General features: G+C 38.9%; 1 protein-coding gene across 1 annotated transcript in view; it reads left to right on the forward strand.

The window, feature by feature from the left end:
- Positions 1 to 12,051, forward strand: part of SLC35F1 (solute carrier family 35 member F1) — a 230,176-nt gene that overhangs the window by 190,052 nt on the left and 28,073 nt on the right. The window contains exon 4 of the mRNA XM_041469895.1: positions 5,300 to 5,459. Within this exon, the coding sequence (XP_041325829.1) occupies positions 5,300 to 5,459 (160 nt within the window). The remainder of the gene's footprint in view (positions 1 to 5,299; positions 5,460 to 12,051) is intronic.

Consider the following 12,051-nt stretch of genomic DNA (forward strand, 5'->3'; position numbering starts at 1 on the left):
GCTTTTGTTTTTTCCACATCATGGAAATACACATTTTTAAATTTTTTGAAAACAAATTACATCACTGGTTCTTTCACCAGTCTCCATACCTGAAGTACTGTACATTTTGACTGAATGAAAGGTTAATGGTTTCACATTAATTTTGTGATTAAATAAAAGCCGTGCAAGAAAGTGGTAAAGTTGTGATGAGGTAGCAGATAGAAACATGAAAGATAAAAACAGTGCTCCCATTTTTATGTGAATTGTTTGAAATAACCCTGTCAGCATCCATACCTTTTCTGCGGAAGATTTTGGTTGCAGGGCAGCATAATTGCAATGCAACTCCCCCGGCAGCTGGCATCCAGCTCTGTGAGGGTTCACATCTCATCTGCATTTGTTGAATCAAGTGTGTGTGATGTGGAGGTGGTCTGAAAACTGGAGGAGAAAAAGCCCTTGAACAGGCAGCAAACCCTTTCTTCCTCTGGAAAAAACCAAAGTAAATAACAGAAGCTGTGTCTCTCACTGGCTATTGCACTTGCTGTTGTATTAAAATTTCCAGGTCACATGCTGGAATTCTGTGGCCATCACGTGTGCTTGACCATACAGTGTTTGACAGATGCGACACTGGTTGTACTGATCCCTCTGCTCTGGAGAGCAGGGGAAGTGGAGGCTGCAGCTGATTCTCCGCATGATTTGCTGCAGGGCAGCGCTAATGAGAAACCCCTAATGTGAAAAAAAAGGGCTTGTAACTGGGGGGGGGGGGGCGGGAAATCCAATGAATGTTTAAAAAGGAAGATTCAGCTCAGCTGTTCCCATAGGGAGTTTGCTGACCAGCTTTTTTCTTTTTGATATCACTGCAGATCAGCAGTTCACTCTGTACTACAGACCTCTCTTCTAAAGCTTGCCAGCTCTCCCTTCCAATGATTTGACAGAACATTCTTGCTGTAGATATGCAGAGAGATGCTGAATTTGTGAGAACAGAGACTGGATTTTTACTGGTAGCAAGAGAGCATTTGTCTTTGATTCACAAGGATAATAATTTAACAAACAAGTAATCAGAGGAAATAGATTTCAACAGTGTGTTTCATCAACAGACTTAGATGCAGTGTGATATCTTTTAGAGTCAAATAATAACCTTCAATTTCTACAACAACATAACATTCTTAAAATAAAAAGAATAAAAAGAAGTTTCTATAGGACAGTATATCAATAGATTACATATTTTTGTATCCTGCCTTCTAAAGCAGCCCCATTCAGAGCTGTGACTGAAGAAAGCCACAAACACAGCAGTGTCAAAGAACGTGGTCTGCACCACCCCATGGCAACACAGGAAATATGTTTTCTTTTAGGTTAGTGAGATATAATAACTTCTATGATTAACAGGAACGTTGATTAAAATCAGACCACTCATTAATTTACCTTAATGACAGGGTACAGGTAATACCTTTTAAATAAACAATTAAAAGGAAGGAAAATATTGGAGGTTATTATTTGAGAAATATTGATAAACAACTAACCTTTATGTACTATAAATGAAATTCAGCTAAGCATAATCTGTCTTTGTTACTGTAAAAGCTTTATAGACAGAAAAATTATAATTAGGTATAATATTTTTTCTTAATAGCTGAAATAATTAATAACAAACAAAGAAAGAAAAAGGCAAAAAAACCCCCCATCAATAAAAAAGTCCTGTTGCAGATGAGGTAATCCTTTAATCTCTGTGGAAATATATGTGCATTTTTTTCTTCTACTAGTCAGGTTTATCTGAGGAAAAAAAGAAAAGCAGGCTGAATTTACACCTGGAGAAGTGAAATTTAAAGCAATACCTGAAAGAGTTAATAATATTTTCTAGATTATCTTATTTATTACATCGTAGTAACCTAATTTATTTCTGTCTGCCTCATTCTTTAATTAAAGGTATAAACTAAGCACAGTTTAAGAACTATATAATGTCAGTGAACATTACCTGCATTTCGTGTTTGTATCTGTTGATAATGGAGCATTCCAAATAACAATTTGTGAATTATTCTGCCAGCCCAAGGAGGCGTTTTCTGGCTGTTATCAGCATTGTCTGTTTGTGAAAGTTTCTGTTCACATGTCCTTTCATGTTACTGCTTAAAAGACACTCATTCACACACTTGAAAGCATAGGTATGTTTAAATATTTATGGAACAAGAGGAATTTTCAAAATCTTCCTCTAGAAGACTGTTAGTGGGAATTTGCATGTTGAAGTACACACAGCAGGCACAGCAATTTTTAAACTCATAGAACAATTTAGACTCATTGAACAGCCCAGCTTAGGAGAGCCCTCCAAACTGGCCTAGCCTTTTGTGGGAAAGGGAGCCTAGATGAGATTATTTAGCACCATGCCCAGTCACATCTTGAAAATCTCCGGTGACCCTACCATGTCTCTGTGGAGTTTGTTCCCACTGTGAAAAAAATTCTTTCTTTATTGAGATGAAACCTTTCCCAGTGTCACTTGTGTTCCTTGCCCCTTGTCTTCCTTCTACTCCCCTCTGATGAGACACCACCTGGAATACTGCATCCAGCTCTGGGGTCCCATCGCAGGAAGTCCATAGAATTACTGATGCCAGTCCAGAGGAGGCCACAAAGATGATTAGAGGGATGAAACACCTCTCCTCTGAAGAAAGGCTGAGAAAATTGGGATTACTCAGAGTGGAGAAGAGAAAGCTCTGGGGTGACTTTGTAGCAGCATTTCAGTGCCTAAAGAGGTCTACAGGAGAGCTGGAGAAGGACTTTTGATAAGGGCATGTAGTGGCAGGACAAGGGGCAAGGGTTTAAACTGGAGGAGTGCAGGATTAGATCAGACAGTAGGAAGAAATTCTTCCCTCTGAGAGTGGTAAGGCCCTGGAACAGGTTGCCCAGATGATCAACCTGTGGATGGTCTGTCCCTGGAAGTATTCCAGACCAGGTTGGATGGAGCTTTGAACAACCTTGTCTAGTGGAAACTGTTTCTGCCCATGGCAGGGGGCCTGGAACCGGATCATCTTCAAGGTCCCTTCCAATCCAAATCCTTCTATAATTTATGATTCTATGATTCCCCATGCGATTTCTGTTAAAGAAAGAGCTTCCATCTTCCTTGTAGCCACACATTAAGTGATGGAAAACTGTGATGAGGTCAGAAAATGGTAAGTTAAATTCATCTGTTCAATGCTGCACTGGGAAAGTGGCAGAGGAATCCAAACCCTCAGGGAGAGCTGTGAGCAGAGGGAGAAGTGCCTGCCTCCTTGCTGTTTGGTACCACCTTTGGCAGAGGAGATGGGTGTAGTGTGTGCCAGTGCAGCTGCTGAAGGACAGACATACAGTGAGTTCAGGCATGATGAGTGAGTGTGGAGTGAGACAGGAGCTGCTGAACTGTGCCCACATCCCATAGGTTACACCGAAGGGTGCCCAGGATTCAATGTGTGTGCTCGGTACTCCTGCCAGCAGCTCTCCCTGCCCCAGGAGACAGCTGCTCCCAGCAGCACAGCTTCTGGAGCTGTAGATGTGGATGTGCCGTGTTGCTTGTGTGTGCCTCTGCCCAGCCCAGCTGCCAGGTGTGAGCTGGGTGCGCTGCGGGGGCAGAGCAGAGGCTCCATGCAGGCAAAGAAGCTTGTTCCAGTTCTTTCAGACTTTGTCCCTTTTTGTGTTCTGTCAGTGAACGATGGAGGACTGCTGCAGAAAATTTTCACTGTAAAGAGGCCTGACCATGACTTTTAGATGATTCGCTCTCACTTTGAATGCAGAACCTGCTTTTAGCATCGACCATTCCCATTTGTAATTTCCCTCATCTGTTCTGCAGCTCTTTGGGACTGTTTAAGCCTGCCAAGAGAAGCATGGTCCCACTGATACACTGGTTTTCCTCTGAAGCCTTTTGTGTCTCACTGTCTGGGAAATCTTGAAATGAATGGGTTTTCACTGCACGCTGCTGTTTTTCAAAGTTTCAGGGAAATTATTCTCAGTCCAAATTTTTTTTTTCTTATTCCACAAATACAGTGTTTATTACATATGTATCCCACATGCAAAACATTAGTTTTCTAAACAGTAAAATTCTTGGAATAATCCAAAAATCTTTCTTTCCTTCAAATAACACATGGAAGGACAAAGAAGTTAAAAGGGGTTTGATCTTTATTTGATAACAGTGTCCTTAGTGCTAAATCACACTGAGAAAGCAAGTAACATGTGATGGGTTCAAAGGGAGGAAAAATCAAACAACATCACCTAAAATGAAGGTAACAATATCTGGAGGATTTTTTCAAGAGCTATGGACACAGTTCATGGTTCTCCTTCTTTGGTTGTTCCAGACATTTTCATTAGGAAGAAGATGCATGTCATCTAGCTTTGGTGCATGCTGTATCAACTGGCATTGAACAGTAGTGTATCCTGCACAATTTCTTAAATCCCATCATTAGTCCACAGAATTGGAACTCTTCATTACCTCTGTCCTTTTGGGAAGTGTGATTAAAGTCAAGTTTCTTTGGGTGTTTCTTACACAGGATTTTTGTTTCCTGGTGATGTGCAGTTTAGTTTCTAAAATATATTTTAATTTGAAAATCTGAAGGTCCTCTCACAAATATTTGATACATTTCTTTTTTTATCACATCTTTTCTGGGCCTATTGCTTGATGTCTCTGAAAAAAAAACAAACAATAAAAAATTGCATTTCATAACATTTCTTTGAGAAAGTTCTTTCCAAGGGTATATTGACAAGAAGAGTGAGTTTCTTGCATTGCATGCAAGATGGGGTTTTGGGTTTTTTGTTTTTTTTTTCCTTTAAAGGCATATGGGACTCTATTTTCACAGAGATAACAGCGGCCACAGGGGGCAGATTTTTCATAAGCATTCTGCATGCAGAAAACCCCTGATTTATATAGACAGATTTAATAAATCCATTCAACTTGTGTGTTATGAACATTCCTAATATCTCAACCTGGAATGACTGAATTAAAGTGTATGTCTAGACTGCAGGAAAGCTACCTTCCGTCCTTGTCTATTAATCACTGGAGGTGAGGACCAGAGTGGTGTGACTCTCTTTTGGCCTAGATTTTCTTCCTGTGGCTTTGAAATATGCATCTGAATCCAAGTGCAGTGTGTTTGAGTGTTATCATAGAGCACAGCTCTCCTGAATTCATGGAATTGTCATGGACAGTCTTACCCCATGTCTGATGAATGAAGAGCCACTTGAATACACTTTCTCTTGGTAGAAAGTGCTATCACAAACTAAATAACCCTGCTTCCCTCTACTGGAAACTGTCCTAGTACTTCAGGGCAAAGTACTTGCAGGTTGATGTGTTCTTGGTTTTTCTTCTCTCTGTTGACAGCTCCTAGACTGTTTTGTCATCCCAGTGGTGATACTCCTCTCCTGGTTCTTCTTACTGGTACGATACAAGGCAGTTCATTTCATTGGGATTGTGGTCTGCATTCTGGGCATGGGCTGCATGGCAGGAGCAGATGTCCTCGTTGGGAGACAGCAAGGAGCAGGTAAGTAAGAACAAATGGGTTGTGTGGCCAAGTTCTGTTCAGAGAAGCCATTGACCAGGGTGTGTCAGACCAGGGCCAAAAAATACAGAAATCTGGCAAGAAACTCTGTACCTTCATGGATCCAAAGCACTGCACTATTCAGAGTTGTCTCTTTGTCAAAAGGGCAGAAAGGGGTCACCACTTACAAGTCAGCAGTGCTGCAAACAGGCTTTTTGGGCCCTTGTGTCTCTGCAAGCTGGGGGGACAACCTAAATATTTGTAGTTTTGTTCTCTTTTGGCTTAGCTGTTGGACTGCAAACCTCAATATCTTCCTTTCCAAATTGGATACATTTCTGAGCCATAAGCTCCTCTCACATCCACTGTGTGCTCTTGCTCTCCTCAGCTTGGCTTGTTTTTCTACAGAGGTGGGGTCACTTGGTAGGTGCTAAAACACACTGAACCTGTATACTACCAGTTGGGTTTTGCACACAGTCTCGTCCTAAAGCTTTGGGACTTGACTGTAACGTTTTTGAAAAGAACCTCCTTGTGTGTAAAATGTTTTTTTATGTGTGGCATCATATGAATAATGTGTGTATCTATTAATGCAGACTAGACAGAGTTAGATTTCATCGATCAACTTCCCCTGTCACATTGATTTCTCTAGTGCCAAGCCAAATGATGTGGGAAGGCTGGAAATTCTTTTCAAAGATTGTCAATTAGGCACAGTTTTCATTCTTAATTAAAAGCACTGAATTGTGAGCAGAGCATAATACACTGGGATTTAAAATTCTTGACTCAGCTTTCTGAATACAAATGCAAGTGCAGTAAAAACTGCATTTGCCAGAATGCTACCAAATAAAACAATGGAGTTTGTGACAGTGCTCACCGTATCTCCCTACCCCTTTTATCTCTGTCCTTAATCCTGAAAGGAGACTTTTAGTTACTGATCTCCTCCAGAAGTAGCCTTGCCCCAGCTAAAAATGAAATAATATACTCTGTACTATGTAACCAGCCAGCCAAGGCTGTGTTGGGAATGTCTGATTTCAGAGGGATTGAGATTGCAAACCAGGGTTCCAGAAGAAACATTCTGTGTCCCGGCAGTCTAGAGAGTAACATGCTTGAGCGGGTGAGCTGTGGATCAGCAGGAGCATGTGGAGCAGTGGAAGCAGACAAGGAACAGATTGAAGGGCACTGACACTTTGCCATCCAACTGCAGTAATTAGATGCTGTTTGCCATGTTCATTATTAAAGCATGGGTATAGCTGTTAAGTAAATTTGTCCAGACAAATCTGTTAACATGCATTATTGCCTTTTAAATTCTATGTACACATGAAAAACTGTGTCCATGCTTATTGCTATGCAGAGAGACTGCAGCTTTTCTACTTTTTTCAGTGGCATAATAATGTTATTAATGATGCTGTCTTTAACAGAGTAAAATAGATCATCTAGTTTAATTTCTTTAAAAGGCTAAAACTACACATTAGAATGTACAAATAAAAAGAATTAATGGCAGGAAAAAAAGAACAAAATTATTTAAACTCTTCGTTAAGAAGTTGTACACCATTTATAGGAGGTTTCCTAGGACTGGACAAACTGAAGTAAGGAAGACACCAAAAGCAATGATGCTTCATTAGTCCTCAGTAAATGTCTCTGTTTATCTTATATTTTAGGGGACAAGAACTGTTGATACCTGTGTGCCCCTGTTGACCACACTGCTTACTGTATTAGAAGAGCCATAAGGCTCTGCTAGGTACCCACATCATAAGGCAATTTAGCCTGCCAACTCTTACAGTAGGGGAACATGAATTTAAAGTGTATCACTGAGAGATTAAAAGGTATTTTCCAAACTGTCTGCAGGAATTAGGTATAATGTGCCCACATGCTTTCAATTTTCAATTGTATCCTCACTGATATTTTGCACATTACTCAATGGGAAAACATTTACTATTAAGTATTTAGAGCTCTATCATCTTACATGCCAAGTATACCTGAAAAAAACATTATTCTGAACTAACACTCATGAGTTACTTTCACACTTCTGCTCCTGCCATACACAGGTGTCTAAGCCACACAGGTCTAAGTGTTTCATCCAGGTCTTTCGAAGAACTTCCTTGCTTTAACTTCCAACAGTCTCTGAAAACCAGTCACATCAATCCTGCTAATACATATATCAGTGTTCAATTTAAAACGGGACACATTGAGAGTGATTTTTAGGTATCATGTTCATCAGTAACTACAACCAAAAGCAAAGAGAAACACCTCTTAATGGCAGGAGCTAGGGCAAAAATGTGACAAAGAGGCCAATTGGGAGTGTGAAAAGAGATTGTGTCAGAACACAATTCACATTTAAAAGATTTGTGTTTCAATATAATGCTATAACTATTTCCCAAAACTCTGCTCTGGACCGTACAACTTCTCCACAGAATATTAAATATGGTAACAATCATTAATGTAAAGCCTGTTTTGCCAGGCTATGCCTTGTGTGTCTTCTGAAGAATGACCTACACCATTAAATTGGTGAAATACAACTTTATTGTCGTAAAAGTTTTTAGAATGCCTCTAATTAGTTGACACATGTTTCCTTAGCAATGCAACCAGTAGATGCATGTGGATATTGCATCCATGAAAAGAAGTCTATAGGGATATGTCAGTCTTGGGAGAAAGTCCCAAAGTCTCAGCCTCTCGAGGAGGCAAAGATAAGGCATTTGACAACCAGAATAATAATTGCTAAGAAAGAAAGCAAAAACATATTTTACAACATTTTTAAACCAGTATATAAAGTTTTGGTGCACTAACTCCTTGTGTACCTGTTATGGTTTGACCATAGTAGAAAAGAGAAGCTCCTCTCTCCTGATAGACTAAGGAGTGCTTGTGTAAAAAGAGAGTATTAGATTGAGTATTAATATGTTAGAGGAGATTTGAATATTAGAAGACTGGAATAGGGCAAAAATGTGACAAAGAGGCCAATTGGGAGTGTGAAAAGAGATTGTGTCAGAACACAATTCACATTTAAAAGATTTGTGTTTCAATATAATGCTATAACTATTTCCCAAAACTCTGCTCTGGACCGTACAACTTCTCCACAGAATATTAAATATGGTAACAATCATTAATGTAAAGCCTGTTTTGCCAGGCTATGCCTTGTGTGTCTTCTGAAGAATGACCTACACCATTAAATTGGTGAAATACAACTTTATTGTCGTAAAAGTTTTTAGAATGCCTCTAATTAGTTGACACATGTTTCCTTAGCAATGCAACCAGTAGATGCATGTGGATATTGCATCCATGAAAAGAAGTCTATAGGGATATGTCAGTCTTGGGAGAAAGTCCCAAAGTCTCAGCCTCTCGAGGAGGCAAAGATAAGGCATTTGACAACCAGAATAATAATTGCTAAGAAAGAAAGCAAAAACATATTTTACAACATTTTTACACCAGTATATAAAGTTTTGGTGCACTAACTCCTTGTGTACCATGTATTACTCTAGTCACTGCATCTCAAAAAGAAGTCATCAGAAAATAAACCTGTATAAGCTATGGAGAAAGGTGAGAAAGCTGTTCAAGGGCATAAAATGGATTCAGATGAAGAGACTGTAGCCAGACTGGGACATTCCTTCTCTCAGAAAAGGCAAGAAAGAGACCTGTAAAGGTATATGAAGTCTTCAATTATATGGAAAGGGTCAATACAGAGTGATTTTTAAATAATTCTCAGAAAATAATGGGATGACTAATATGATTTTGAGGTATTCAGAGTAAAAAATTAAAAGCATAATGTACTTAATAGTAGGCTAAAAATATACGAATTTTACACAAATTGATGAAGAATCCCTCAAGTTTATTAAATGTGATAGTCTAATGCAACTTCTATCTCAGAAAATGCCTGATCTACTGAGAACTGGCTGATAGAAGTCCCTCTGTACTTCCTTATTTGTTTGTGCTCTCCTCAGCCACCCTGTGCTGCTGAGTACCAGAGGAGGTTCCAGTGTCAGAGTCTGGTGCTCTGAAAAGAGAAACACCTCTTAATGGCAGGAGCTAGGGCAAAAATGTGACAAAGAGGCCAATTGGGAGTGTGAAAAGAGATTGTGTCAGAACACAATTCACATTTAAAAGATTTGTGTTTCAATATAATGCTATAACTATTTCCCAAAACTCTGCTCTGGACCGTACAACTTCTCCACAGAATATTAAATATGGTAACAATCATTAATGTAAAGCCTGTTTTGCCAGGCTATGCCTTGTGTGTCTTCTGAAGAATGACCTACACCATTAAATTGGTGAAATACAACTTTATTGTCGTAAAAGTTTTTAGAATGCCTCTAATTAGTTGACACATGTTTCCTTAGCAATGCAACCAGTAGATGCATGTGGATATTGCATCCATGAAAAGAAGTCTATAGGGATATGTCAGTCTTGGGAGAAAGTCCCAAAGTCTCAGCCTCTCGAGGAGGCAAAGATAAGGCATTTGACAACCAGAATAATAATTGCTAAGAAAGAAAGCAAAAACATATTTTACAACATTTTTACACCAGTATATAAAGTTTTGGTGCACTAACTCCTTGTGTACCATGTATTACTCTAGTCACTGCATCTCAAAAAGAAGTCATCAGAAAATAAACCTGTATAAGCTATGGAGAAAGGTGAGAAAGCTGTTCAAGGGCATAAAATGGATTCAGATGAAGAGACTGTAGCCAGACTGGGACATTCCTTCTCTCAGAAAAGGCAAGAAAGAGACCTGTAAAGGTATATGAAGTCTTCAATTATATGGAAAGGGTCAATACAGAGTGATTTTTAAATAATTCTCAGAAAATAATGGGATGACTAATATGATTTTGAGGTATTCAGAGTAAAAAATTAAAAGCATAATATACTTAATAGTAGGCTAAAAATATACGAATTTTACACAAATTGATGAATTTATTGAAGGTTTATTATTACACAAATTGAAGGTTTATTAAATGTGATAGTCTAATGCAACTTCTATCTCAGAAAATGCCTGATCTACTGAGAACTGGCTGATAGAAGTCCCTCTGTACTTCCTTATTTGTTTGTGCTCTCCTCAGCCACCCTGTGCTGCTGAGTACCAGAGGAGGTTCCAGTGTCAGAGTCTGGTGCTCTGAACAGATCTCAGCTCCCTCTTCTGGGAAGGCCCTGAAGGCTGAGGCTCACACTCAGCACGAGAGCACTTTGGGAAGAGTGTGATGCTTGAGGCCATCCCATCTGTGTGAAAATGCTCAGCCTCTGAGCTGCTTTTGTTTCACAGATTCAAAAGGATGATATTTTTGTCCTAGCAGGAGCTCTAAGGTCAAAAGCTTTTGCAGCAATACTTCCCTAAAGTGTCAGTGAGTAGCTGCAATAAATACCAAAAAAGTGATCTCAGTGAAGAATCAATGGAGCCACTGTGAAATATGAAATGCATCAGGGGTATGAAGAAGTTTTGTAAAGTTGTGATGGTTATTTTAAATGAAGAACATCTTCCATTACTGATTGCAAAAGAAGACTAAAATAAGAAAAAAACCCCCGACAACAGAACAACCAAATCCTAAAAAGATAAATGGTCAAATATAAACATTTTGCCCGTCAAGGAACATTCAAAATTGAAATTCAGTGAAAGGCGGGATGAGTATGTGAAGAACAAATCTAGTAGTATTTTCTAAATACACAGAAGCCACATCTCCTCTGAGCTGAAACATGTTGGAAACTAGGAGAGTATTACTGGGAATACTTTACACTTTACTCCATTCCTATTGTCCTTAAACATCTTATACTTTTCTGGTGCTTATAGCCAGTGCTGGGGACAGGATTAATGAACCCTTGGTCTGTCCTCTTATGACCATTTTTATTATCATAAATTTCTTCTCCATAGAAATTTCAGCACTGCAGTTTGGAATGATAACTGAAGGCTTAAAAGAACTCCTTAAAGAAAAATGTTGAAAAGATAATTTTGAACCAATTAGAATGTTTGGTTTCCATTTTTATTTACTGCAGTGTATATTTTACAAATCAATTGAAATAAAACTTTAAAAGACAGGGACATAAAAAGTAAATCATGGTTTTTTTAAAGAAAATAGGATTTCTTTTTTAAAAATACTGTGTCATACTTCAGCATTTCTGCTGAAACTTTTCAAAGAAAAATCCACTATAATCCAGCATTTCTGAATATGGTTCTGCAGAAATATCTGACAGCTTTGTGAAGCTGTAGCTCTTGTAGAAATAATTTAACAAGCCATATGTGCAGAGGAAATTGCAGGCACCAGTTTGCAAAGCTAGGGCCTCAGTTTTCAAGCTGGAACTTGATCTTGATCAAATGTCACTGCAGCTCTCCCCAACATCCAATAATAAAAATCTTCCAAGACTTAAAAAGATTTCAAGCAGTCTTTGATAACAAAATGTTTTAGTAATTCTGTATACCTGGAGGTACTGAAAATACATCTTCTTGTTCCTTGCATGCATTAGGTACTGCTATGTTAATTGAACCTCTTTTAAAAATCTGTCCTTATCATCACCCTGTCTACACCACATCATTCCTCCTCCCTTTCTTGTCAAACAGCTCCATGTGAGAATGAGGTCAATATTAGGCTGTAATGATTTCTTCACTCATTTCACAGGTACACGGAAT

The sequence above is a fragment of the Pyrgilauda ruficollis genome, unplaced genomic scaffold (assembly GCF_017590135.1).
Source record: "Pyrgilauda ruficollis isolate IOZ18807 unplaced genomic scaffold, ASM1759013v1 scaffold24, whole genome shotgun sequence".
In the NCBI taxonomy this organism is placed as follows: Eukaryota; Metazoa; Chordata; class Aves; order Passeriformes; family Passeridae; genus Pyrgilauda; species Pyrgilauda ruficollis.